The sequence below is a fragment of the Phytophthora parasitica genome, assembly GCF_000247585.1.
Source record: "Phytophthora parasitica INRA-310 unplaced genomic scaffold supercont2.18, whole genome shotgun sequence".
In the NCBI taxonomy this organism is placed as follows: Eukaryota; Oomycota; class Peronosporomycetes; order Peronosporales; family Peronosporaceae; genus Phytophthora; species Phytophthora nicotianae.
In genome coordinates this window covers 709,643-736,143 of record NW_008649004.1, presented here as the reverse complement: position 1 = coordinate 736,143, position 26,501 = coordinate 709,643, and the positions used below count along the sequence as shown (strand labels likewise).

The 26,501-nt window shown below is 52.8% G+C and overlaps 11 protein-coding genes across 11 annotated transcripts; 8 read left to right on the top strand and 3 right to left on the bottom strand.

Annotated features, from left to right (window-relative positions):
* The first annotated feature begins 38 nt into the window (after positions 1 to 38).
* PPTG_09593 (hypothetical protein) lies at positions 39 to 2,350 on the top strand. The gene has a single exon (XM_008904604.1). It carries the CDS (start codon positions 163 to 165, stop codon positions 2,245 to 2,247), a length of 2,085 nt encoding a protein of 694 aa, XP_008902852.1. The 5' UTR covers positions 39 to 162; the 3' UTR covers positions 2,248 to 2,350.
* An 82-nt stretch (positions 2,351 to 2,432) lies between these two features.
* Positions 2,433 to 6,950, top strand: PPTG_09592 (hypothetical protein; the record flags this gene model as incomplete). The annotated part of the gene is made up of 1 exon (XM_008904603.1): positions 2,433 to 6,950. One exon carries the CDS (start codon positions 2,433 to 2,435, stop codon positions 6,948 to 6,950), a length of 4,518 nt encoding a protein of 1,505 aa, XP_008902851.1.
* Positions 6,646 to 8,130, bottom strand: PPTG_09591 (hypothetical protein). The gene is made up of 2 exons (XM_008904602.1): positions 7,628 to 8,130; positions 6,646 to 7,555 (listed from the first exon to the last, which is right to left on the bottom strand). The coding sequence occupies exons 1-2, from the start codon at positions 8,057 to 8,059 to the stop codon at positions 6,992 to 6,994; spliced, it is 996 nt and encodes a 331-aa protein (XP_008902850.1). The 5' UTR covers positions 8,060 to 8,130; the 3' UTR covers positions 6,646 to 6,991.
* Positions 8,131 to 8,463: 333 nt separating this feature from the next.
* On the top strand, positions 8,464 to 9,813 carry PPTG_09590 (hypothetical protein; the record flags this gene model as incomplete). The annotated part of the gene is made up of 1 exon (XM_008904601.1): positions 8,464 to 9,813. The coding sequence occupies one exon, from the start codon at positions 8,464 to 8,466 to the stop codon at positions 9,811 to 9,813; it is 1,350 nt and encodes a 449-aa protein (XP_008902849.1).
* Positions 9,814 to 10,070: 257 nt separating this feature from the next.
* PPTG_09589 (hypothetical protein) lies at positions 10,071 to 12,221 on the top strand (the record flags this gene model as incomplete). Its single annotated transcript, XM_008904600.1, has 1 exon — positions 10,071 to 12,221. The coding sequence occupies one exon, from the start codon at positions 10,071 to 10,073 to the stop codon at positions 12,219 to 12,221; it is 2,151 nt and encodes a 716-aa protein (XP_008902848.1).
* Positions 12,222 to 12,402: 181 nt separating this feature from the next.
* Positions 12,403 to 13,469, top strand: PPTG_09588 (hypothetical protein; the record flags this gene model as incomplete). The annotated part of the gene is made up of 2 exons (XM_008904599.1): positions 12,403 to 13,285; positions 13,396 to 13,469. 2 exons carry the CDS (start codon positions 12,403 to 12,405, stop codon positions 13,467 to 13,469), a joined length of 957 nt encoding a protein of 318 aa, XP_008902847.1.
* Positions 13,470 to 13,514: 45 nt separating this feature from the next.
* On the top strand, positions 13,515 to 13,841 carry PPTG_09587 (hypothetical protein; the record flags this gene model as incomplete). The annotated part of the gene is made up of 1 exon (XM_008904598.1): positions 13,515 to 13,841. One exon carries the CDS (start codon positions 13,515 to 13,517, stop codon positions 13,839 to 13,841), a length of 327 nt encoding a protein of 108 aa, XP_008902846.1.
* A 142-nt stretch (positions 13,842 to 13,983) lies between these two features.
* Positions 13,984 to 14,877, bottom strand: PPTG_09586 (hypothetical protein; the record flags this gene model as incomplete). The annotated part of the gene is made up of 1 exon (XM_008904597.1): positions 13,984 to 14,877. One exon carries the CDS (start codon positions 14,875 to 14,877, stop codon positions 13,984 to 13,986), a length of 894 nt encoding a protein of 297 aa, XP_008902845.1.
* A 287-nt stretch (positions 14,878 to 15,164) lies between these two features.
* On the top strand, positions 15,165 to 18,490 carry PPTG_09584 (hypothetical protein). The gene has a single exon (XM_008904595.1). It carries the CDS (start codon positions 17,338 to 17,340, stop codon positions 18,286 to 18,288), a length of 951 nt encoding a protein of 316 aa, XP_008902843.1. The 5' UTR covers positions 15,165 to 17,337; the 3' UTR covers positions 18,289 to 18,490.
* PPTG_09585 (hypothetical protein) lies at positions 15,281 to 16,111 on the bottom strand (the record flags this gene model as incomplete). Its single annotated transcript, XM_008904596.1, has 1 exon — positions 15,281 to 16,111. One exon carries the CDS (start codon positions 16,109 to 16,111, stop codon positions 15,281 to 15,283), a length of 831 nt encoding a protein of 276 aa, XP_008902844.1.
* Positions 18,491 to 20,561: 2,071 nt separating the features above from the next.
* Positions 20,562 to 26,498, top strand: PPTG_09583 (hypothetical protein). Its single transcript, XM_008904594.1, has one exon. The coding sequence runs from the start codon at positions 20,635 to 20,637 to the stop codon at positions 26,437 to 26,439; it is 5,805 nt and encodes a 1,934-aa protein (XP_008902842.1). The 5' UTR covers positions 20,562 to 20,634; the 3' UTR covers positions 26,440 to 26,498.
* Positions 26,499 to 26,501: the final 3 nt, after the last annotated feature.

The window sequence follows — 26,501 nt, the reverse complement described above, 5'->3', positions numbered from 1 at the left end:
AACCGTTGTGGATCGGATCAATTGAACACAATCGAATTCGTTGGCAATTACCCCGACCGAAGCGCACCGTCGCCTGTAGAGCTCCTTCGATCCGCTCTACTCTCCGTGTGACCTGGAGTAGAAATCTCCTGCTTTACCACAGTGGGTTGTCGCGCGTTGTCAATGACCAGGAAGCGCCAGCGGAGCACATGGACACGCAATGTGGACGACCGCCCGACGCCGCACCGCCGCCAGATCGCAACGCTCAACAATGTAGACACCACAGTGGACGCAACGACGCCCCCTGGTCCAGAGGATGCGGAGAACGCCAATAATAATGGTCCGAGTGCGTCGAGTACGGCGACAGTGACGTCGTCTCCGGATGTGCTCCAAGGCGGAGCGACGGCCAAAGCGGAGACTATCGGAGATAACGAACAGCTCAAGCAAACCAAAGTAAAAGCAGCTCTTCCGAAACGCCGAGCGATCGTCTGGTTCCGTCGTGACTTGCGGTTGCACGACAACTTGGCGCTGGACGCGGCAATGCGCACACAGCAGCAGCTACAGCGAGCTGGTGACGAGGAGATGGCGTTGTTGCCTATTTACATTCTGCATCGACCCAAATTTCAACGGTGCGGACCGATGAGGTTCCAGTTCGTGCTAGAAGCGATTGCAGACTTGGCTACATCCATCGCAAAGCTGGATGGAAGGCTGTTAGTGCTTCGTGGAGACGCGGAGGATGTGCTGCGCGTTGTTATGACGGCGTGGGGCGTCACTGATCTCTTCTTTGAAGCCGGCGTCGTACACTACTCTATTGAGCGTGATAACCGCGTTCGTGACATTGCCAAGTCTCTGGATGTCAAAGTAACGACGGTCCGAGGGGTGACGCTGTATGATCCACACGAGATCATTCGACTGAACGGCGGCCAGCCACCTACACACTACGAACGGCTGCTGGAGATCACGGAGAAGATGCCACAACCAACACAACCCATTCCTGCTCCGGTTAAGCTCGCTAACGCTGCTTCGTTCAGTACAACGCAATTGTTCTCGTTGTTGGAGGATTTTTGTCAAGAGAACCCAAGCACCGCAGACGTAATTGCTGGAGTGGACGGTGATGTGAAGAAGACTGAGGCCGAGCTATTTGCCGTTCCCCCTCTCACAGCACTGGGATTAACCCCGCCAAACCCGCACGCACCGTTTATCGGAGGTGAAAGCCAAGCCTTAAAGAGACTGGATGATTTCTGCGAGGACGAACGTCGCGTCGGACAGTTCGAGAAGCCGAAAACTTCTCCTGTGTCAATTGATGGGCCGTCCACCACAACTTTGAGTGCGTATCTGTCGTTCGGGTGTCTGAGTGCACGTGAATTCTTCTACCGCATCATGTTCATCCAGCTACAGTACCCACATCGCCCAGGTTTACCGACACAGGTCACACTTGAAGGCCAGCTCATGTGGCGCGAGTTCTTTTACTGTTACGCGTGCGGGACGCCAAAGTTCTACTCGCAAGAAGGGAATCCAGGCTGTAAACAGATCGACTGGCGCTTGCTCAACGAAGACTACGTCTCACACCCTGAACTTGACGAACACGAGCCAAATCAGTTGACAGACCCAGACGAGAAGATCGCTATGCGCCAGTTTCAGAGCTGGAAGGACGGACGGACAGGTTTCCCTTGGATTGACGCCGTCATGCGGCAAATTAATCAGGAAGGTTGGACACACCACGCCGGTCGCCACGCTGTAGCGTGCTTTTTGACACGTGGAGTGCTCTACATCTCGTGGCTGCGAGGAGCGACGTATTTCCAGGAGAAAATGATCGACCTGGATTGGCCAATTAACGTTGGCAATTGGCTCTGGGTGAGTGCGAGTTGCTTCTTCACCAATTACCGTCGGATGGCGTCTCCGTCCACATTCCCGCAGCGATGGGATCAGCAAGGTCAGTTCATTCGTAAATACGTTCCAGCGCTGCGCAATATGCCCGACAAGTACATTTTTGAGCCCTGGAGGGCGCCTCTGAAAGTGCAGCGCGACGCCGAGTGCCTCATTGGGAAGGACTATCCGTTTCCAATCGTGGACAGCAAGCTGGCAATGTCACGATGCATAGCTGGCATGAGTAAATCTATCTCGGACAGTGATACGGAGTCTACAAATTCGTCAGTGACGAGTACACGCACGCAAACTGAAGACACGGAGTCTGATGGCTCCTCTTGGAGTGGCGACGATATCTGCTATAACTACCGAGTCCCTGCATCGATTTCGCAGCCGGAATGAGCAGCATCCCTGGAACACGGTGACTCGAAGCAAATGTGTATCTGCTAAGAATAACAAATTAATTATCAACTCTTATCACGTTTAACAGGGTTCACCAAGCTATATCAAATTTAAGAGATCTCTGGCAACAATTTTAGCAGTCCTCGTCTCGCAGATGAGGATAACCGCTCTGATAATCCCACTGCATGGACCTGTATGAGGCCTGCGAGAATGGCAATGAGGAGCGTGTGGTGGAGTTGCTGGTGTTTAGCAAGCTATCTCCAGCGTCTCAGCTTCGCGCTCGAGGGATCGCAGGTAGAACAGCCCTACTTGCTGCATGTATGGGTGGGCAAGCGAGCGTTGTTCGTCTGCTGTTGGGTGAGAAATGCGTCGTGCATTTCACAAGTAGATCGGAGGATGAGGTCGTGGAGTTGTTGAAGCCATTAGTGAAGCTATTCCAGCAATTCCCAAGTTCAAGCGCGCTTTTCAAAGTGTCGATGGTAACAAAAGACGGAGGTTCCGATGTGGTGCCCATGGCCGAAGTTCAGCTACCCCCGCTCTGGGCGATCCCTCCGAGTGAATTGCTGGAAGGCAAGCAGCACGTAGACTACTTTGGCAATACACCGCTACAATGTGTGAGTTGTTTCGGTTGTGGTTCCAATGCAAAGCACATTGACGACGGATTGGACATGACAAAGCAGCTTTTGGTCCACGGAGACCAGCCTAATTTACCCAAGAAAAGCAACAAATGGGCACCGCTGCACTGGGCTGCATACAACGGGAATCACGAGCAAATTGCGATGTTGATGAATCCAGTTTTACACATTGGAGGTGGTATACAACGCTTTGCCAAGACTCAGTTTGCCATTCCACTGATGATCGATACGGACGACCTGTTTGCGGTGGATATTGCTGGACGTCGTGGACTTGCGCTTAAAGATGAAAGGACCACCTTACAACGACAAGTAAGCTCGAAAGATGACGAACCAAACGGAGAATATGTTCGCTGGCGTCTACGACTTGATCATGTCGAAGTTGTACGGTTACTTATTCACGAGTTTCTTGCGAATGGGGCGCATCTTACACGATATGTGGCCGAGATGAATGCTCGCAACCCGCTGTATCCTCAGAAGAACAAATCCAACCTTCTGACGGTACAAGACGCAGTCCGGTACGCCCAGCATCTTCTTTACTGGGCAGGTTGCTTCGGTCTTGTCGAAGACGCTCGTTCTCTGCTTCAGTTAGAACTGAAAATGTCATCGATTAGCAGCAATAGTGGCGCTAAGGCGGCGGTCAAACCTTTGGTAGCACAGAGTACTGACGACAATAACCTCAAGATCTCTCTCCGGATGCTGTACACTTGTTCGTGTGAATATGGTAAGAGACAATCTGTGCTTCACGCTGTTGCAGCACACGGTCAATTAGAAATCCTTAAGCTGTTTCTCGACAAAATGCTAGACGATCAACTACATCCTTCGGATTCAGCTACTCTCATTGGAATTTCCAAGTTGAACGGAGTAAAACCAAAGAAAAATATCGTCGTTCCTATCGTCATGACTATGGAGATGACTGAATCGAACAACGAAACTGAGAGAACGGAACAACTGAATATTTTGGACTACGTGAACGCTGGTTGGACAAACTACCGCAACGAAACCCCCTTGTTTCACGCAATACTCTATCTTCAAGATAGCGCGGTGAGATTATTCGCCAACATCCTTTGCCCGAAAAGTCTCGCGTGGGAACTTGAAAACGTGAATGTCGAGGGATCCTTGCTACATCATATTTCAAGTGAGACTTCTCGACAAACGCTCGGCATTGAACACCAATCCGCGCGACCTGAATACGTGATGCTCTTCGATGGAATGAGGAAGAAACAGTTTAAAGAGACTGTCATCGAGACGATGCACGAAGAGAGCTCTATTGCTCCATCACTTGTCGTGACTCGGTCGGGTGTTCGTGAAACAGTTTCTGGAACTTGTAAGGCAAGGGGAGAGATCGACTATCTCGTTGTCGGTGCTGCGGATGAGGTGCTCATTCAACAGGCTCAAGTACTACAGCTCAAAGTGAAACATCGAGGCTCGTCAACGCGCTCCATATACAACGCTAGCTCTCCTGAATCATTTGAGAGCTTTCGATCGCTACAACGTCAACAAGTGATTCTCAGTATTATCCAGAGGAAGATTAACCTCCAGAATCACATCAAGAACGGCAACATTATCACGATTTTTCCTTTGCACGATGTCATGGGCTGCCGCAACATCATTCGTCATTGGGGCTACACGGATTCTTCCCAACGGATTTTCCAGCCCTTTACAGGCAACAGCCTCGAACAGTTTTTCTTGGAGCGTAAGCGACATCAGTACGAAATGTTGTGGCCACTTCTCACGTATTTTGGAGAAAAGCATGCGTTCTACTATGCTTTTGTGACGTTTTACACTGTGTGGCTGCTTCCGATTGCTGTGCTTGGAATGGCTTGTCAAATGTTGTGGCTAGCGAATAATGTCAGTTTTGTGCCGCCACTTTTTGCGATTGTAGTGTCCATTTGGGCCACGCTAATGGTGGAATGCTGGAAACGCAAACGTAGTGAAATACAGAGAAAATTTGGGCATTTTCGACGCAACCGAAGCGAGGAAACTCCAGGATTCTACGGGGATTTTCTAGTTGAAACCACGATGATACGAGCAAAATGTGCCGTCGATGTGAGTTTTCCGAGAGCTGTACAGCTTGTCAGAATTTATACTGGTATTCCCTTACTTATGACCATGGCTATAGCCGCAGTGGTGATTTTTGTTGCAGTCAAGACGAACACTGCGTCATCGGCAGTCGTGCATAACGCCATGCCGTGGTTGCCAGTGATATTTGTCCCTTACGTCGTTCCATTTATGAATGCGGTATCAATGTTGCTGCTTGATACTTGGTATACCCGACTCGCTCGTTCGCTCACCACCTGGGAGAATCATCGCACGGTTTGGGAGTTTGAAAGCATGCTCGCCACTAAACTGTTCTCTTTCAAATTCTTAAACGCTTTCATCTCATTATTCTGGATCGCATTTGTGGATCAGAACGCTACTGCGCTTCGCAAACAGCTCTTGATCATCATGGGAGTTCGTCAGTTGTGGAATTCAATTCAGCGAGATGTCTTACCAATGTTTCACGTGCGGTATCGATGGAAAAACGCTGGATTTCGCTTTCGACAGGCATCCGGTCGAGTCAAAAATTGCTGGTCCATGTCAAGTCACGAATGGTACGACGCAGAACTTTCATATTCGTCCACAGCAATGTCATTGAGTGGAAAAGAACGTATCCTTCCTCCTCCTCCGATGGTTCTCCTGCAAGAACTTATGTATCCCCACGATTTTCTTATGGGGAAGCAGATGGAAGTAGTTTTACAGTTCGGATACGTTACCATGTTTGTCTCGGTACTACCTGTGGCGCCTTTGTTTGCTCTACTAAGTAATGTTGTGGCAACGCGTCTAGATGTATTGAGTTGCACGCAAGCTAAACGACGTCCACCTTTTGAAAGCGAGACGGAGGTGTCGACGTTTATGAGTATCCTGGAGTTTATGAGCTTTGCTGCTGTCGCTGTCAACTGTGCTGTGCTCTTCTTCACTACCAGATCGGATTTTGAAAGCCTAATTCAAGTGATACGTCCGGGTTGGAGAGAGGATACAACAACTGATAACTCAAGTGCATACGTAACAGAACTCTGGCTGCTGCTTGTAATTGAACACGTCGTACTGGGAGCCAAAGCTCTTTTGTCGTTGGTGATAGATGACTCGGCGTCGTGGGTGCGTCTAGATGAAGACCAAACAGATGAAGAGGAAAAGAAGAGGATGCTCGTTGTCAATACTCCGATATATCCAGCAACAGTAAGAAGCTCGACTGAAGATCTAGACATGACGCAACATCGAGGCGGCGTCGACCAGTCCAAGTTCAACCAAGTTTTGGCAAAACAGTATTTAGTGGCTCTCCAGGAGCGAGATGAGGCCTTGAAGCGCGAACAAACAGCTAGGCAACTGCTTGCTGAATCGATGAAATACGCAGAGAAGGCACAGATCCAGACTGTTGTTGCTTCTAGCTCGAACGAATCTGCAGCTACAAATTTGACCCCCTGTGATTCCAACTCTGGGCGTGTTCCAACCACAATAGAAGACGAGAGGAATTTGGACGCATTCAACGCACGAGATAGCAGAAGTAGTGAGCTGGGACGACGACATTGCTTCTTGTGTTTTGCATTGAGAAATCTCCGGATTCCAGCGGAGAAGCGATGTCTTTCGTGCCATATCGCGCTGTGCTTCGCTTGCGACGAGATTATCCACCTGGACGACCTGGGAGTGAAGGAACTTCCACATTTCCGAGTGAAGATGTGTGAAGAAATGTCACGCAAAACGGTGATAGCTGACGAGCACAGTGTGCGCATTAAAGTGGAGTCAAACAATATCGACGTAAGCCCCGATTACCATTCAACTCGACGCTGCAGCGGGCACGAAAAGAAACAATTGAGGGAACTGCGAAGACATGTCGAGAGCTTTATTTCTCACTGCGACGTCTCTAATGCACAGCAACTGACAAGTGACGAAGCGTTTAAGCGTTGTTGCGCGAACGTTCGCATTGCACTGCGCTATCTTCGTAATCATGAGCGACAGCGTCTGTATCTCGAAAGCTCGAACCCGGCGGTCTCACCAGCACTTGCGTCAGTCTCTAAAGAACTCTGTGACTAGTTACATAGCAAGTGGTAGATTTCGAGCGTCGGACCGGCAAGTTACAGCAGCTGGCGGCGGGCAAAGTACTCGCGAATAGCGCGAATGTCGTCGGGGGACGTACGGCAGCAGCCACCGAAGAAGCGCGCTCCAGCGTCGTACCACTTGGGAGAGTACTCCTCCCAGGAGCTGGGACCACCAGTACTATCAGCCGGAAGCCACTTCTTGTTCACTCCATCCCAGCCTTCGCCACTATTGGGGTACACGGCCTTGGGCCAAGCGCAATCCAGCTCGAGCAGCAGACTCTCGACGTACTGCGGTGGCGTACAGTTAATACCAATAGCCAACAGCTGCGAGGGGTTCTTGAGCTTGGACAGGATCTCCGGGATGCGAGCGATCGGCTCGCCGCTGTTGAGTTCCTTGCCGTTGCGGCAGGCCACGGCCACGATGGCGTGTGTGGTCGGGAACTCGTTGAGCAGGTCCACGAAGGCCTCCACCTCCACGAGACAGGGAATGGTCTCACAGATCAAGAAATCAGCAGGTGCGTAGTTGGTGAAGAAGGCAAAGCGGTGCTTATGCCAAGCCACCAGCTCGTCCTTGGTCTTGCCATAGTCACCGCGGTATTCCTGGTCATCAACGAAAATTCGCTAGTCAGTGAGCGCACCATCCAAAGAATGCAAATCCTGATAACAACTCACCGATCCGTCAGCCAACGCCGCACCGTAGCAGCCGATGCTGGCGCCTACGAGGGGTTTAATGCGTTTGCTCTGTTGCAGCTCGTTCCAGGCCGCGTCACGCGCTTGTACGCCGAGATCGATGCTCTTAGCGAAGAGCTTCTCGACGTCCTCGATGGCTGTCACGCCCTCACGCTTGAAGCCGTCGACTGAAGCCTGATAACTGGCGGTGGTGGCCACATCGGCACCTGCCAGGAAATAAGTCTGGTGTGCATTGACAACCACGTCTTGAAGGTGCTCGTTCTTGTCCAATAACAGCGAGGCGGACCAGAGGCTACTAGCGCTCAAATCCACCCGCGGGTCCTTCTCTAATTCGGTGGCAAAGCCTCCATCCAATACGACGACGCGCTTCTTGTCAGCTAGAAGCTGCTGCAGACCAGTCAACGCGGAGCTCATCGGGACGGGTGCGTAACAATGCTGGGTCAAAAAATGCGTCAACGTACGACGAAATCGATGGCTGGTGTCTGATTACATTGCTTTTCAGCGAATGAATGAACGGAATTTGGAAATAAATCGATATGGTTGGTGGAAAAGGATTTAGGTTGAAAGTCCACCGTTGCGCTATGATGGGCACAAATTCAAGCAAATGACATCCATCCTGAATGCGCGTATTTGCAGAATGGAAGAGACGATATCAGGAGGGGTGAACAAGCATATCAGAGACGATGCAATCAAGTGCATCGGGAACGGGCATCACTTGCTCGTAGGGGTGGACCTCATTCACCAAATTCCAGTGCAAGGCGCAGTGCTTGCAGTCGCCACAGCCGTCGTAACTTTGGGTTGAGTTTCTGTTGCTGGTCATGTGCCAGGTGAAGGTGACGAGTAAGACGCCGCTGGTGGCGCCAGTGGAGCCCACGCACTCGCTGTGGCAGCCCAAACTCATGTACCTTGTCAGCAACGCCTGGACGTCGGCGCAGATGAATTTCCTGAGCATCTTCTACCAGCAGACAGCGCAGTTCTCCAAGATGCAGATCGGCGTGCTACAGACATTGCCCTGTGTGTGCACCTTGGTGGCTCCGCCACTCTGGGGTGCAGTCGCCGACCACATTGAGAATCAGCGACTTATTCACGTCTTCTGCATCATCACGGCCGCACTGTTCATGTTTGCAGTTCGCTTCTTCTACTGGTCTTTCAACTGGATGATCGTCGTCGTTGTCGTGGCCAACTTTCAAGTGGCCCCGACTGGTTCGCTGCTGGACCACACAGTACTGAACCTTCTAGATAAAGTCGGCGGCGAGTACGGCAAGCAACGTTTGTTCGGCGCACTCGGTTACGGTGCGGGAGCCTACATCACGGGCCTCATCGTAGCCGTCGCCGGCATTTCATGGTCTTTCAACGTAAGCCTAGCGCTTGGAATGACGTCTCTGCTGGTGCTGCGTACAATCCCGCCAATGCAGCACAGTCGACTATTGCAACAAGTTGATCTGGAAGATGGCACTTTACAAGCCCCGTCGTTCATAGACAATGTCCGGCTTATTTGTGATAAGGTGGACGTACTGGTGCTACTGGGTGTCGTGTTCTTGATGGGGCTCATGTACGGTGTGCTCTCCAGCTTCCTCACGCTGAATCTGTACAACTTGTCAGGTGAGAATGCCCAGATTGTGGGAATTGCTATCATGTGCGAGACAGCGTCGGAACTGCCCGCATTCTTCTACTCCCACAAGATCATCAACCGGTTTGGCATCGTGAACGTGCTGTTGTTGTCGATCTTTGGCTACTTCCTGCGCGTATCCTACTACGCTGTCATGACCAACGCCTGGAGCGCCATCCCTTTCGAATTCCTGCACGGCGTGACATATGGATTGGCGTGGGCGGCATGCACGCAGTACGTGTACTCGGCGGCTCCTCCTGGCTGTCAGGGCACGATCATGGGTGTGTTGAACGCGGTGCAGAACGGCCTTGCTCGTGGCGTGGGCACACTCATTGGTGGCTACTTCTACCAGCATTATGGTGCTCGTACCATGTGGTTGGTCGCCGACTTTGGCGTGCCTCTTGCGTTCATCGGTCTCGCCGTGTTCGCGCGACTCAAGAACAAGAACGACGTGGTGCACGAGAAATACCTGGAGGAGGCCGAGCTCTTCTCACCACACGCGGGCAACCCGCAGGCGCTCAAGGCTCACATCGGTCAGATGTTCGACGAGATCCAGTAGACCTCTACACTAGATATATTGCAGTGCACTTCCTATGTAATAGATACCGGTAGATTGTATCCGAGAACAAGCCTTGCTTTTCAACTAAAAAAATGAAACATTATATATTGTTTCGCTTTAGTGACACGAAGGACCATTCTTCACCACTTCAACGTGCTCTATGATTGGTTGTAACTTACCTTTTGAACATCCTGGATTGGTTCAAAATCAATCGTTGCATTTTTGCTTGTCATTCTGCCATTCGATCTTGGAAACTCATGACGGATCGTACACCCCCACCTCCTGCGCCACTGCTGCCTCCCCAGGACACCAATGACACTACCGATGACGCAGACCTAGTGGACTTCGCGTCATCTTTGCTGGAAGCAGCTGATCCCGACTCGGAGCTTCCGGAATCGACGCTAGACGCCGCGACGCTCGATGCCGTGCACGCAGCCATCAACGCGCCACAAGAACTTGCCTCAGAGCCGATTTTGCCGCCAAATCTGTCTGCCGAATCCCAGCAGAAAGAATCTACAGTTGTAGAGGATAACGAGGAGGTAACACCAAGCGAAATCAGCCCTGGAACGGGTTCAACAGCAGACAATGAAGATGAGATCAGGATCCTTATGTGGTTTCGACGCGATCTCCGTCTACATGATAATCTGGCGCTCACTGCAGCGCTGGAGTGGATAAAACAGGAGCAGGAGAAGACACCGAGTCGTAAGGTGGTGTTTATCCCGCTCTACATCGTGCACCGCCCCAAAATCATGCTCTGTGGCGTCAACCGCTTCCAGTTCATGCTCGAGAGTGTCTCGGATCTGGCCGACGCGTTGGCTGCACGAGGATCTCGACTTGTGGTGGCCAGAGGAGACGGAGTGCAAGTGTTAAGGCGTTTGCTGTCAGCGTGGCGTATCTCGCACTTGTTTTTCGACGCAGCAAGTGAGCCATTTGCAATCAATCGAGACAACCGAGCAGTGGCATTAGCAAGACAATTGGGCGTCGAGACGCATGTGACACATGGATACACGCTCTACGACTTGGACGCAGTTATTGCTGGAAATAACGGAGAGCCACCGAAGACCTACACAGCTTTTCTTCGCGCACTAGCCATGCAGCCAAAACCACCCAAACCTCTCCCAACGCCCGAAAAAGTGCCAGCGCCTGCGTATCTGCCCAGTGAACTCTATCAGCAAGTGGTGGATTACTGGAAGAATCGCCTGAAACCCGACCGAGTGACACCGTCGGAGGCGAAGGAGGAAAAGAACGAAGACGAGGAAGATAAGCAAGAATTCGAAGACGAAGACGACCCTGAAGAGAAGGAGAAGCAACTGAACGAAATTGCAGGCCCTGAGCAGCAATTTACACTCCCTGAAGTCACTGACTTCGGCTACGAAGCTCCTGAGCGACATCCTTTCATCTACGGCGGCGAACAAATTGCGTTGGGTATTTTACGGGACTATTGTCGCAATGAAGGCCGCGTGGTCAAGTTTGAGAAGCCGAAAACTTCTCCGGCACAGACGACCCCTTCTGCTTCGACAACTTCGCTCAGTCCGTACTTGTACTTCGGCTCAATCAGCCCACGGACGTTCTTACATCACGTACGAGGCATTCAGGAACATCACGCCAAGGCGACATCAGCTACTCCTGTGAGCTTGGATGGGCAGCTTCTGTGGCGTGAGTTTTTCCACTGCCATGGCCGAGCCAACCCGTACTTCGACAAGATGGAGGAGAGTCCGACTTGTATGCTGATTGACTGGCGATGGCACACAATCCCAGAGAGGGAGGAGGATATGACTGACGACGACAAGCTCGCTCGCTCGCAGTTCAAGGCCTGGATCGATGGCCAGACTGGTTTCCCATGGATCGACGCTATCATGATCCAACTCAAGGAGGAAGGCTGGATGCATCATCTCGCGCGCCACTCGGTAGCGTGTTTCCTTACTCGCGGAGATCTGTACATTTCATGGGTACGAGGACTCGAGGTCTTCCAGGAGCAGCTGATCGATCACGACTGGAGTATCAACTGTGGCAATTGGCTTTGGCTTAGTGCCAGCTACTTTTTCTCGGCTTACTTCAGAGTGTATTCTCCGTCAACATTCGGCAAGAAATGGGACCCTGAAGGATTATTTATCCGCAAGTACGTCCCGGCACTGAGCAAGATGCCAGTCAAATACATCTACGAGCCGTGGAAGGCGCCGATGACTGTGCAGCACTCGGCAGGCTGCCTTATCGGCAAAGACTATCCGTTCCCGATTGTGGATCACAAGATCGCTATGCGTCGTTGTATGGCGGGCATGAAAAAGTCATACGCCCTCAACGAGTACGGTAAACCGCCAGTGTCAAAGCCACCAACAAGCCCACGATCCAAGCGTCCGCGCGAGAACTCGTCGAGCTCGTCCGAGACGTCCGAAGAGTCGACACAATAGTGGTGAAGGTGTCGTCACTGAGAAGCGATTGCGTCACTTGATGTCGAAGGCCTTGACTGGTTTTGATCGATGCTAACAGATAATTCAGTACGACTAGGAAGAAGAAAGAAGCTGCTGAGATTGATGGACGATAAACTGCGAGAAGCTTTGGCTTTTGAAACAAAGGCACTTGTGAGTAATTATGTTGTTGACTTTGCGCTCATGTTTGCTTCGACTTGTGGTAGTGGTTGGAGCAACGACAGGGGCGATATTGGTGGCGATAGCTATCACCACGACGAGGAAAGGTGGCGTATTAGTTCAAGAACCAGCTTCCTACTGGCGCACTGACGATAAACATCGCTTGGTTGGCACTGGGTGGCTTCAGAACGAGGAGAGGAGTCTGCAAGACGGGCATGCGGATAACCAGCCGACAGCTCCGTTTCATGGAGAAAATCGTGCATGGGGCTCTCACGAGGACAGGGAAGAACGAAGCAACGGTCGCCATAGTGACGACGACGACGACTCTGACGATCATAACAACGACGGCAATGAAGATAACAACGACGACGACGATGATGATGAAGATAATAGCAGAGACAACAATGACAGCGAGGACGACAGTGAAAGCCGTAGCCAAAGCGGCAAGGACCAAGAAGCTGCTGCCGTCCAGTCGAGTGTCGTCACGACTTTGGACGGTGTGAATATTGGCAACAGCATAACAATAATCAACATCGGTGGAAGTCTGGCAAACGCCAGTGAGCCTGGAGATGGAGACGATGACGAGCCGAACGGACAACCTTCAAACGGGTTTGCATTAAATGATACGGATCGCTCGGCTATCACCTCTGCAGCGGTTCGCGCTTTTTGTAACTCGATCAACTGCAACCTCTCTAACGTTACCGACACTACCGCAAACCCACTACCACCCAACTACATGATGCCCCCGTTTGGCGGCGGCAATGCTGTACGAGGCAATGAGGCCCAGTATGCATTTCCAGGAATAAGCAGTGACAGCAGCGTAGCAACAATGGGAAGAGCAAACTGGCTGCTTCTTTTCTCGACCCTCGTGCATCTTCGAGGAGCAGGTATTATATGTTGAAGTTGATGTCATTTTGCCATTTTGTATCCTAGTAAAAATGTAGCCACATCGATAAGGCAACCTTTCCTCAGAGCTTGCTTTCCCTTTCCTTTTCAGTCGAAGATTTCCCTGGCCTTGCCATGGTTGCCTCACACACCAAGACGAAGCGCACGAAGAACATGAAGCAGTGAAAGCGTTCACGAGGGAAGAACCGCCGCGCAAACACGACGACGAAGATGTCAGCAGGGGACAAATCTGCGCTGACGTCGCTGCTTACTCTGAGCCCCATAAAGCGCAGCATGCTCACGATGGAGCTGAAGTCCAAGGCGTTGCTCCAGCAGGTCAAAGAGCAAAAGAAAGACGTGGAGAAAATAAAGCTGAAGGTGGCGAGACTGGTACAACAGCAAGTGTGTCTCGGGCCAGCTGGCAGCGTGTTCGTGAATACGGAGCTGGACAAGCTCCAAAAGCAACTCACGGAGCATGTTGAGTTGGCTTCTGTGGGCACACCGCGTGTTGGAAGAGTTCATGCACTTCCATCTGCTCATGTCCATGAGCACGAATGACAGCAACGTCGATGCTGCCAACAGGTTCCGACGTTAATAACCAGTGGTCCACGTCGGACGATGCCATTGCCGTCGTCGCTCTCACATTCGCGTAGCGTAAGAAGATCAATCGACTATGCTTTCATTAGTTCACGTGTTGAGCTTAGGCGGTCATCCGAGCTCTCTTGCAGACATCTTCCTTAGCGTCATATCCTTTACCTTTTCGACTTTTTTCTTCTCGTTTTCGTTTGGCGTTCCGACCAAGTGGCGTTAACGCCGATGATCCATTAGCGTGCAGCATGTCCACACTCACTTGGCACGACCTTCGCCGCTTTGCAGTGTCCAACGTCGTCTCCGCTGGTATCCTTGTCATGGTGATAGTCACTGTGGCTTGCAGTATTTGGCCACCGACAGGTTGAACTTGCAACCCCGATAGCGACAGTCCGTCAAGCTCCGGTGGCAGTAGCAGAGTCGACCGCACGGATACGATCGCGAAGGTGCCTGTGTATGCTGTTGGAAGCTGGAATCGACACAGCGGGCATGTGCTGCGGCGCTGGAGCCACGACTGCGCGCAGGTAGAATGGAATCTGTGGCTGCACGGCAGTTCGACCGGTGCGGTGTCGGTAGGTTCTTCCCCCATGCAAATGGCGCAGTTTGTTTCCTGTTTAGCACTGTTTTCTGTGTTGCGCACCATCTTGGTGAGCTCGTTCGGGTCGGTGGGCGAGATCTGCTTCAACTGCGGCATAGTCTGTCTCAATACGAGCCGCACCCAAGCAGGGCTCTCGAAATGGCCCAGCACGTCCCCGATGACATCGGAATGCCGCGCGACGTAGCGGACGGTCACACTAAGCTGCAGCTCCATGGTGTTGGCTCCTGTGCTCTCCTGATTGAGCAGTTTTTGCCCGTTCTGATTGAGTCCGACGCAGCGAATCCTGCAATGAGACCGCGAAGACAGGGGCTCCGATCGATGAAAGCTTGCTTTAACTGGACGCACTTCAGAGGGGTGCGGAAGGTGGGAGCTCGCGGGCAAACTATCGCATGCAAGCTGCCTTGACATCCTGGAGTTCGTCTCGGCTGGATTGCTGAAGTTTCGGTGGGGCAAAGAGTCAACTTGGTCCGACCCGCTGCACGTGTATCCTCACTACAGCTTTGCGCCGCGGTACGGGATCCATGCGGCACCAGGAACGGGGCAACCGCTTGATTGAATTGAGCACCCGTGCCAGGCTCGTTTAGTCACCTCCGATTAGGCATGTCGGATTCACCCTGGTCGAGCTGCAGGTGGACACCGTTTATCCGACTGGCGTGGTTGCAGCGCGCCAATTAACTCATGATGCCGATGGGGATTACATGTACACGCGTTGAGGATGTACAAGTATCGCAAGGATACATACTGGATTCATGCGAGTGTCGAGACTTTCGTTCGTGTGCTCTCAGTATATTACCACTTTACAACTCGGAGCTTATTCGCTGCTGACTCGTTGCCGTTTGTTCGTCTTCGACGGCGAACGAAAGCACCTCCTCTTCCTACCCGTCTCCCTTGCAACGCTGGACGAGACCAGTTCGTCAGTAAACTTGGTCTCCTCCAGCGAGGCAAATCGAGTGGAAGCGATCCGATGTTGTGGAGCTGCAAAGTGGCATGGAACCGTTGATATCCGGGTGTCCATTTCGGAAAATATCTCGCCGCTGGCCTCGTCCAGAAGGAGGACGGTCATCTCGCACGGGCACGACACGCCAAACGGATCCCCAATGATTGTCTTCTCAAGCGTAAGGCTCACCATGACGCGAACGTAGTGACCGCCGACGGGAGCGTATGCGATGTTGGCACGGGGCCACGATCGGATGTGTTGTGGCAGCACCGCAGTCGATTGCAAGCGGCGAACGACAAACCTGCCGGCGAACTCCTTCGGGAACTGCCAGCGGCAAATGGGGCACGTGCTCTGGAGTTGCAGCCACGAATGAATGCAGCGGTGGTGAAAACCGTGGCCACAGGGGAGCTGGACGCTGCTATTCTTCGAACGACGCATGCCGGTACTGTCGTCGGCATACTCGTCACCAGAGTCCATGCATATTACGCAGCCCTCGGATAAGCAATAACCTGCTTCAACCTGCCACTTTTTGTCGAAGCGTTCCAGCATCGAGGTGTCGACGGGTGAGACCTTCTCGAGCCGGGGTCCGATATGCCTGGTCATAAAGGCTGCCCAAGTCTGCGAGCGCAGCAGGCGCAGAACGTCCCCTAGAACTGTATCTAGCGGCGTGCAGTAGTGAACCTCCAGGCGCACCGCCACCTCCATTCGTTGCCGTGTTGCCTGGTCCGAGATTTGCTTTCTCGAGCTACAGGTCTGAGCGAATGAGCGAGCGAAAAGGAGAAATGAGCAGAATGCGGCCGTTCATGGTAAGGCAGTGGCGCGTAGGCAACCCCAGCTCCGAATTTTTTTCCCCTGGGACGTGACTACCGGCGAACTGCCCGTGTAATGCGCATTACCACTGCTCGACGTCGCAGCGATGTTCAAATGAGTAATGGCACGTAATGTCATCTGCAGAGGCGAGCTCAGCCGAGCACTAACGCGCCGACCAGCAAGGGCACAAGTCTGCTTGGTGGAAATCACTGAGATGACTCAGCCTGCAACCACCTCCCGTACTATTAGAAGTATCGTTTTAGCCGGCTTCGGTAACGAGGCACGTGTTGCTGCAGCTGCTGGATGAGAAGGGCCCTTCTCTGTAGGATCATTTTATAATCGACACAGGCGATCTGATCTCTCCGCCGTGGCTCAGCAAGCCATCTCTGCACCGGCTTAGCCGTCTTCTGATGAAAGCGACTACGGCAACGGGTGCAAGTTGCACTGTCCGAGACTCGGCCAGCTCAAGTCGCGATCTTCGCCCACGCTTGCATCAAGCAGTTCTGGAAGGGTCCCACTACGATCATTACTCACGCGCAGGCGAGATTAAACAACCGCCCGTTGCCTGGAGCGAAGCGAGCTCAACTCAAATGCCAGCGGCGCGCTGTCACCGGAGACCACCTTTCTAGCGAGCCAAATACGAGCCAAGTTGCGGCAGGTGCACGCCGTGGAAGAATTGAAATGGCTGCGCTCGCGCGCGCTCGAACAGGACCGCGATGACAAGTTCAGGTTGAAGTTTGCTGCCTGGCGGGCGTCATCTCAGCGGCTGCTTGGCACCGCTGCTGTCTGAGATCAGCGCCAAACGGAGTACGGTGTGACTGAGTATCTCCGTCCTTCATGTACGGCAGCTTTGGAGACGCTCAACCTCAGGGTCCTGGTGTCGAGCAGCGACTCTCACGTTACCACACTGGTGCCGGCCGGCAGTGTTTTGCTGCAGGCGGATTCATCCGGCGTAGAAAACAATCATTCCATCAGGTTCGTACAGCAGCTGTCGGCGTCGTTTTCGAGCCGTCCGGCAGCTACATGTACCGTAGCGATAGCAAACCGCCACCACCGCTGGCTGCGATGGTCATGAGAGCTACTCGACGCTAGATAGCCCTGGACGGCTCAGCTCTCAGTCTATGATAAGCGCCGTGAGAAGAGCAACGAGTGCTGTGGCCCTCACGAGTGCCGATAACCTGGTCCCACTCTCCTGCGCGGGTTTAAAACCCGTTCTTTCGAAACTGCTCGACCCGTCCGTCTATGGTCGAGCAGGAAAAAGCGCCAGCCCAGCGCTCTCTCGTCTGCCGCCTTGGTCGCGCGATGGCTGCCTATCGCTCACTTTTGCTTTTCCAGAGGAGCAGCAGAGACCTTTTGCGCCGCCGCACATATTCGCTGGTCGACGTCATCTCTCCATAACAGGAATCAGTCTCTGCTCGTTTGCAGATCACACCACAGCAACCACGAGCGAGCCACAGCCGGACGCGACCCTCCCCATGGACATCACGGTGCGCGTCGAAGTCCAGTACCATGCTCCGGCAAACGCCGTCATTCGCGATGTTCTCGAGATGTTCCGATCCACGACCTGGGTGCGCTTCATGATGCGATACGTCTCGCCGCGTCTCAAGAGCTCGTCGCCCGCGGACCAGGCCATCCTGGACCAACTCGAGAGCCAAGAGGCAGCCGAGGTGCACGAGGGTGAGGAGTGTGTGATCTGCATGAGTGAGAACCCGTGCGACGGCCACGTAGCGCTGCCGTGCGGCCACTCATTCCACTACCCGTGCATTTCGTCGTGGCTGCAGAGCCACAGCACGTGCCCCGTGTGCCGCTTCCAGTTCCCCAAGGCCTTCACGGGCAAATACGCCGTGCAGAAGCTCAAGTCGTCCATGGTGCTGTCCGAGGAGCAAGGTAAAATGCCGCGCGCTGAGCTGCTCGCGCTGGACATCGGCAAGCAGATCGTCCGTGCCGTAGTGAGTGTCACACTCGTCAGGGTCGCGGCTGAGGGAGACGACGAGGAATTCCCTTGCGAACTCAGCGCATGGATGCTTGACCCCTCGACGGGAGAGACTTTCTCCGAGTTGGATTGTATATGATGCGCCGCGCACCACCAGCAGTTAGACAGAGGCAAACTATCACAACAAACCTAGGAGCACGACGACGACAGCCACTGCTCGACACATTCCCCCTCAGCGAAAGGAGGGACAACATAGGTATTTATCAGAGGAAGGAAGCGAAGATTGAACAAATGAAACACACAATTGTAACACACATTGAACAGTTTTTGGATTTGGATCGCTTTTCACCGTTGAAGTTGCCTTGACTCACGAATCGCCGACTTAGCGACAGTGCGACTTGGCCAACGTGACATTGAGCTGCGAACGTTGAGCCTCGAATGCCTCTAACTGGACTCTTCTTGACCGAAAATGATAACGTGGTGCTGGCAATCACACACCGACATAAACAAAAGACGCGATGCTGCAATTGCTGCACTTTGTGCCATTTCCACTGGCGTCTCGAGCGAACAGCTAGAGTCGATGGCAGCAGCGGTCGCTGCCATCGATGGTGACTCCCATTCGATCGCTACAACGTCCCTGACACACCTGACCTGCGACTGCCACGTGCAAAGGAGCGCGGGCATTCGGATTTTCACATGATGCAGTTGCTGACCCCGGAAACTGCTCGACGTCGAGGTGGGTGCGTGCAACTTGAAGACGCCTCCGCGATCGCGGCAGTAGGACCGGTCAGAAGTTCACAACATGGCGAGGCATCCCTTGACCCTGTCTCTCCAATACAATGTACGCACTTGCAGTCACTGCAGCAATACCACTTCTTCTGAACACGTTACGTGTACATGTATAGAGCCTACATTACACGCAGACACCTCAAAGACTGCCAAGTCGATGTAACTTGTAGCGTCATCAAAGAAAGCACTGGTCCCGGACGTCGTCCAACACTGCACAACTCAAACGCGGCTTGTGTTGAAGCTGTACAGTGTCGAGACCAGTCACAATGTCCACTAGCACCGCTAGGGAAACCCGAAAACACGTTGCGCGCCGACTCAATAGATCGGCCTTCGCTGCAGTTTGGTAGTGCCATGCAGCGTCGACGGCGTGAGGAAAGCTACGATCAACTAAACGGCTCATTTCGGTGGTCGATTCGCCAGCTATGGGAGTTGCGAAGGAGTGGGCGCTGCCATGCTGAGCAACCGGGCGCTGCGGGGAACCTGGTTGCTGGCACAAAGAATGGTATCAGATTTGAGTGTATTAGTATCAGATTCGGATCAGATGGACTGGACGCTCTCTTGTCTTGACAAAATTTATTGGTCGTAACTTAGATTTTCTAAAACGACCAATAAATTCTGTCAAGACAAGAGAGCGTCCATTCTGGTAATGAATTTTGACAAAACTTATTGTTCAACATTTAAATTTTGTTCGTAAGATTTAAATTACGACCTCTAAATTCTGTCAAGACAACATCGGACAATTTTTTTTATAGAATTTAATAATCGAAACTCAAAATTTAAATTATTCCCTCTAAATTCCGTCAAGGTTCTCTATTCTATATTTCCAAAATCTCAATTTGACTTGACTAGTATGTTCATCAAATTACTTGCCCGCGCCGTCTTATTCTACATCAGTTGCTGCCGGCGATTCCGGCTTGGGAAGGCTGTACATTCTAATACATGTAGACGATCGCTGAGCTGGTGATAGGATTACTCGTTGTCAGTAGGGATTGGTGCGAGAAACCGCATCCTGCTTAGATATGCAGATATTACAATCTAGATTTTGCTTATATTTACTGTGAACGTTATTATTACCATTTGCAAGCCTCAGCGTTTAGAACAAACCCTCAAGGAGTTGAGATGCAAAGAACAAACCTACCGTGTATTCTAGTGAGTTCATAGACATTGTTTAATAGACTAGAATCCCCGGAATAGCGAATAAGTACATCATATAAATGAGCTCAATTGCGTAAATATAAGTGCTTGAAGGGGGTGCAAGCATTTGCTTTGCGCCACGTCTATTCGTTTAAAAGCGCAAAGCTACAAGTATATAAGACGCGCTTACACACCTTTTCTACATGATGGCATGAATTTCAGGTAATAACGTCTCTTCCTGAGAAAATTAGCTCGAACTGTGTGACGCTCTGTTCACTCGCAAACATGTATGATAGACCGCAATGGTATGCCTTATAAGCCTGCACATGGTTTGCGCTCGCAAAGGCGACTTGAGTCGGCAGCGCCTGCATTTTTTTCGGTAGTGAACGGAGCTCCACGAAGTTGAAGTGCGACCCTGAAATCACAATCGTACTTAGTAAAACTATCCAATCATAGCGAAGTATAGCGCGCCACCATCGCCAAACCAATCGTTGGTCCTCGAAACGTTGCTTCTTGACCATTCCGCATTCGCTCAACCTTTTTGTCTCTGTGTGACGACTCGATGGCGGTGGCAGCAGCGGCGACGAGTTTTCCGCGCGGTAGGAAGCCCAAGGCTCCGAGCCAGAAGGCAAGCACGTCTGTGGCCGCTCCGGGCGAGGCGCTGTTCGGCAAGCGCGGCCTGGCCGTAGCAGCGGAAGAGCAGCCCAAGAAGAAAGCCAAGAAAGCAGTTAAGAGTGAGAAGACCGGCGCGAAGGATGAGCTGAAGGCCGCCAAGGCTACACTGCTCAGCTTCAAGACACTGCGCAAGGGCATGCTATTGCTCGGCTGCGTGCGTCAGGTCACGGACGGCCAGGACCTGATGATCAGTCTGCCCAACAAACTCAACGGTACTGTGGCATTGAGCGAGTGCTCGGACGAGTTCCACGAGTTCCTTCAGACCCAAAAGAAGGCGAAGCAGCAGGACGAGGAGGAAGAGCAGCTGCAGCCACTCAGTACGATCTTCAAAGTCGGCCAGTTCGTGCCGTGCGTGGTGCTGGCCACAGGCAAGACCGACAAGCGCAAGCAGATCCAATTGTCTCTACGCACGTCGTTGATCCACGCTGAGCTGAGTCCTAGCAGCCTCACTAAAGGCGCTTCTCTACACGCTACCGTGTCGTCTGTAGAGGACCACGGCGCTATTGTCAACCTGGGCATCCGTGGTGTGCACGCTTTCGTGCCCCGCAAGGAGCTCGCGACGCCTGTGCACAAGGGTCAACACTTACTGGTTAACGTGGTGTCCATGAACACACACACCAACACAGCCACAGTGACTATCGACCGCAGTCAAGTGGTAAAGGCCGTGACGCGCGGCGACTCGTTCACATTGAAGCAACTAGTACCTGGCATGTTGCTTAACGTCCGTGTCGAGGACGTTCTGGAAAACGGACTGAGCGTCACGTTCCTCACTTTCTTCACAGCTACAGTCGAGCAGAACCACATGAGTCTGCCTTGTGAACGCGGCTGGGAAGAGTCCTACCGCAAGGGCATGAAGGCTCGTGCGCGTATCATCAGCATCGATTACATCGCCAAGCAGATCACGCTGTCGATGGCGCCACACGTGGTGCATATGCAGGTTCCAGAGTCGCTGTTCTCGGTCGGGGATATTATCGAGGAAGCCACTATTGAGCGGATTGATGCAGGTGTTGGTATGTTGCTATCGCTGAAGAACCAGGACGAGGATGTCGAGATGGGAGATGCCAGCGACAAGAAAGAGTCCACTACAAATGCCAAGTGGAAGGCCTTTGCGCCTGGATATGTCCACATCTCCAACGTCTCTGACAAGCGCGTGGACAAGTTGGAGAAAAAGTTCACTGTGGGCTCCAGTATCAAGTGCCGTGTGTTAGGCTTCTCGCCGTTTGATGCGGTCGCTAGTGTGAGCTGCAAGGAGCACTCAATTTCGCAGACGGTCCTGCGTCACAAAGACTTGAAGCCTGGAACGAAGGTGAACGGCAAGATTCTGTCTGTCGAGCCATGGGGGATTCTTATGGAGATCAGTGAAGGTGTTCGTGGTCTCGTGACTCCGCAGCACATGCCGGCGTTCCTGCTGAACAAGAAGGCGAACAACGGCAAGTACAAGGTTGGAAAGACGGCGAATGCGCGAGTGCTGCACGTGGATCTTGACGCCAACAAGACGTACTTGACTATGAAGTCGGGACTGCTCTCTTCGGACCTGCCTGTCTTGAGCTCATTCCAGGAGGCTACAATGGGGCTTATTGCACACGGTTTCATCACCAAGATCGGCGAGTACGGTGTGATTGTCACCTTCTACAACAACGTGTACGGTCTGGTACCTATGGCTGTGCTTCAACAGGCTGGTATCGAGAACCTGGAGGAAGCTTACGTGCTAGGCCAAGTGGTGAAGGCTCGTGTGACGCGTTGCGATCCCAACAGGAAGCGTTTGATGCTCTCGTTCGACACGACGTCCAACAGCTCGAGTAATAAGCCTACAGCCGCTCCGGAAACTGCGTCGAAACTAGTGGGAACGACGATCACTAACGTCAAGATTACGGACGTTGAGACCACGTGCTTCCGTGTCCAGACTAAGGACGGTATGGAGGGTGTGCTTCCGTTCGTGCAGCTGACAGACTTCCCGCGCAATACGCCACTGGTGGACGAGATTGTGAAGCGCTTCAGTGCTGGTGACGTGATCTCAGAGCCGCTGCTTGTTGTGTCTCAAGAATCCGATGGCGTGTTGACGCTCTCGAAGAAGCCGCTGCTGCTTGAGTTCGCCTCGCGTAAGGCCATTGTGCCGCGTACCTTCGGAGACGTGCAGGAGAATGCAGTTCTTATTGGTTACGTGACGTCCGTCAACGTCTCGAAGGGCGTGTTCGTCAAGTTCCTGAACAACGTTGTTGCAGTTGCCCCCAAGGGATTCCTCAAGGAGCAGTTTGTTGCTCAAATTGATGAGGGAATGTTCGAGATCGGCGAGACTGTGACGTGCTCCGTTGAGAAGATCAACAAGGAGAAGAAGCAGTTCGTTGTTGGCTTCCAACAAAGCAGCTTTGTACTGCCTACGAACAGCACCAACAAGGCACGTCCTGCTTTCTTTCAAGCGTATCTTCGCGAGCAGGCTTCGGTTCGTAACGCTGCCGAGGTGAAGAAAGCTCCGTTTGCTTTGGGTAAGACGGAGAAGGCCGAGTTTGTTGGTGTGCGTCCGTATGGCGCTGTCTTCGCTTTGGAGAAGGACGAGGAGACCGCGACGGTGCTGGTGCCTTCGGTGACTGAGAACAAAGAGTGGGATGAAGGCGACAGTGTGAAGCTGCTGCTGACTGACTACGATTTCAGCAAAAACGTTTACTACGGTGCTGTGGACGAATCGCTGGTCAAGAGCGGATCCAAGAAGTCGCGAAAGCAGAAACAGCGTGTAAAGGCTGGAGGAAAGATCGCTGCTGCTTCGGTTTTGGCCGTGAGCCCCACAGAGAAGTACGCGGTGGTGTCCTTCCCGGACCCCCAGAACGCTGATCTGCTGCAGTTTGGTGTGGTGCAGCTGTGTGACTTCTGGTGTCCGTCGCAGACCAGCAGCCAGCTCGGCATTGAAGTGGGTGCATCAATTGAGTGCCGCGTGGTGCAGTCCACGCTGAAGAGCGGCTCCAACTCGACGCCGTTTGATGATCTGGTTCTGCTGGCTCTTGAGGAAGACGAATTGGTGACGAAGTCGAAGATTTCTTCGCGCAAGGCGTCGTTCAAGGCCCCCAAGTACACCCACGAGGACCTGGTGCTTGGTAGCACTGTGACCGGTGTCATTTCCGGTATTTCGGAGAACTCGATGGAGATTCGTGTCGAGAGTCATAAGAAGGCCGGAAAGGTGCGCGCAGTGGTGTCGATCGTTGATGTCGACGGTATCGACGAAAAGTCTGGACACTCTCATCCGTTCGACAGGTACTCGGTCAACACCACGGTTACTGGCCGAGTGATCGCCGTCACCGCCAAGGGTGCCAACAAGCTGAAGCCTGTTAGCGAGGAGAACCCGGCCAAGTTCCATGCGCTGCAGCTGTCTTTGCGTTCTGAAGATGTGGCTGGCGACGAGAAGGTGAAGGATGTACAGCGTTTTGTCCGTCCTGACTGGTTGGAGGGAAGCGCCGGTCGTGCGCTCCTGAAGGAAGGCAACTCCGTCGAAGGCGTCGTGTCAGACCAGGATGTCGACTACCTGACGATCAAGCTTAGCAGCAACGTCACGGGCACTCTCAGCTGCGTCGAAGTGTCTGAAGATGTGGATGTTATTCGCGAGTTCCAGGACAAATTCCCCGTGGGCAAGCGTGTCAAGTGCTTTCTGCTCCAAGTGGACGATGAGAAAAAGACGGTGGATCTGTCTGTGATTCACTCGTCGTCGGCGCAGTGCAAGGCTGTTGTAAAGTCCGGAGCCATTGTGAATGGTGTAATTTCGACCAAGAAGTCTGCTATCCGTCCGCCTTCGATCATGGTGCAGCTTGGCGCTCACACTTTCGGTCGTGTGTGCATCACTGAGCTGCAGACCAAGTGGGAGAATGATATGCTGGAACTGCCTCAGTTCGCGGCTGGTAAGGTCGTGCGTTGTGTTGTGCTGTCAACTAGCAACAACCACATCGACTTGTCGCTGCGTGAAGACGCTCTGGCGAACCCGAAGGAGTACGCGAAGAAGACCTCGAAGCCTGCTGACCGTAGCGTGGGTGATTTGGTCCCTGCTATCGTTGCCACAACCACCTCGAGCGGATGCTTCGTACGTGTCGACCGCCACACAACAGCTCGTGTCATGCTCCGTGACCTGAGTGACGACTTCGTCAAGGACCCACAGACCCAATTCCCGTCGGGCAAGCTGGTTGCTGGACGTGTGACGAAGAAGTCTGACCGCGGACTTGAGCTGAGTCTGAAGGCTTCTGTCGTCTCGGACGACGTGTCAGTGTTTAAGTGGAGCGATCTCAAGGAGGGACTGACGGTGAAGGGTACGATCACGAAGGTGCAGACGTACGGTGTCTTTGTTCGTATTGAGAAGACCACCATCAGTGGTCTGTGTCATATTTCGGAGATCGCAGACGAGAAGGTGACGCAGCCATTGGATCAGATCTTCTCGGAGGGAGACTATGTCAAGGCCAAGGTGCTTAAGGTAGAGGATCGTCGTGTGTCGTTTGGTCTCAAGCCTTCGTACTTTGAGGGTGAAGAGAGCAGCTCGGAAGAGGAGTCGGATGACGAAGAGGCTGACAGCGACGAGGACGAGGCTGAGCCTATGGATGTCGACGAGGAGGAAGCTCCAATGAAGAAACATGTGAAGAAATCGAAGCCTGTGGCGATGGAGATTGACCTGGGAGACGACGAGTCCTCGTCGGAAGAGGAAGATGCGAGCAGCGCTGCTCCCGTTGAGTTCAGCTGGGATGGATTCTCCAACGCTTTGAGCAAGAAGACGGACTCGAAGGACGATGACGAGTCTTCTTCTGATGAGGAGGACGAGGAGGAGGCTACAAACTCTTCCAAGGCCAGCAAGAAGAACCGTCTGCAGAGTGATGAATGGGTGGCTCTGCGCGAGAAGGCTCTGGCTAGCAACGAGGAGGTTCCCCAGAGCGCGAGCGACTACGAGCGTCTACTGGCTGTTTCACCGCAGAGCTCGTACCTGTGGATCCAGTTCATGGCCTTCCACGTCTCACTGACGGAGATTGATCTTGCTCGTGATGTTGCCGTACGCGCTACGTCTGCTGTGTCGTTCCGTGACGAGAAGGAGAAACTGAACGTGTGGGTGGCGTACCTCAACTTGGAGCACGACTTCGGTGATGATGCCAGCTTCCTGCGCGTGTTCAAGAGTGCGCTGCAGGTGAACCACCCCAAGCGCGTGTACCTGCACCTGGTGGACCTTTACGCTCGCGCCGAGGAGCATGAAGACGTGAAGCAGACGCTTGCTACCATGCAGAAGAAGTTCCGCACCAGCAAACAGACGTGGATCCGCTCGTTGCAGTACTTAGTGGGCGAGAAGCAGTTCGCAGAGGCCGCAGAGACACTACAGCGCAGTCTTAAGAGTCTCGCTGCGCACAAGCATCTTCCAGTTATCCTCAAGTACGGCCAGCTCCTGTACGAGCAGGGCGAGCTGGACAAGGCCCGTACGATCTTCGAAGGTATCCTGGCTAATTACCCGAAGCGCATGGACCTGTGGAATGTGTATCTCGACAAGGAGATCAAGTTCGGCGACGTGGCGCTGGTGCGCGCCCTGTTCGAGCGTCTACTGGCTATGGACTTCTCGGCTAAGAAGATGAAGTTCTTGTTCAAGAAGTACCTGCAGTTCGAGCAGGACCAGGGCGACGACGAGCACGTGGAACACGTCAAGCAGCTTGCCAAGGACTTTGTTGCTAGTGCTGCGGCCAAGTAGATCCCCGTCGCCATTAGATAACTGAATAGAGTATGTAGTTTTGCAGCAAAAGGTAGGGGTTT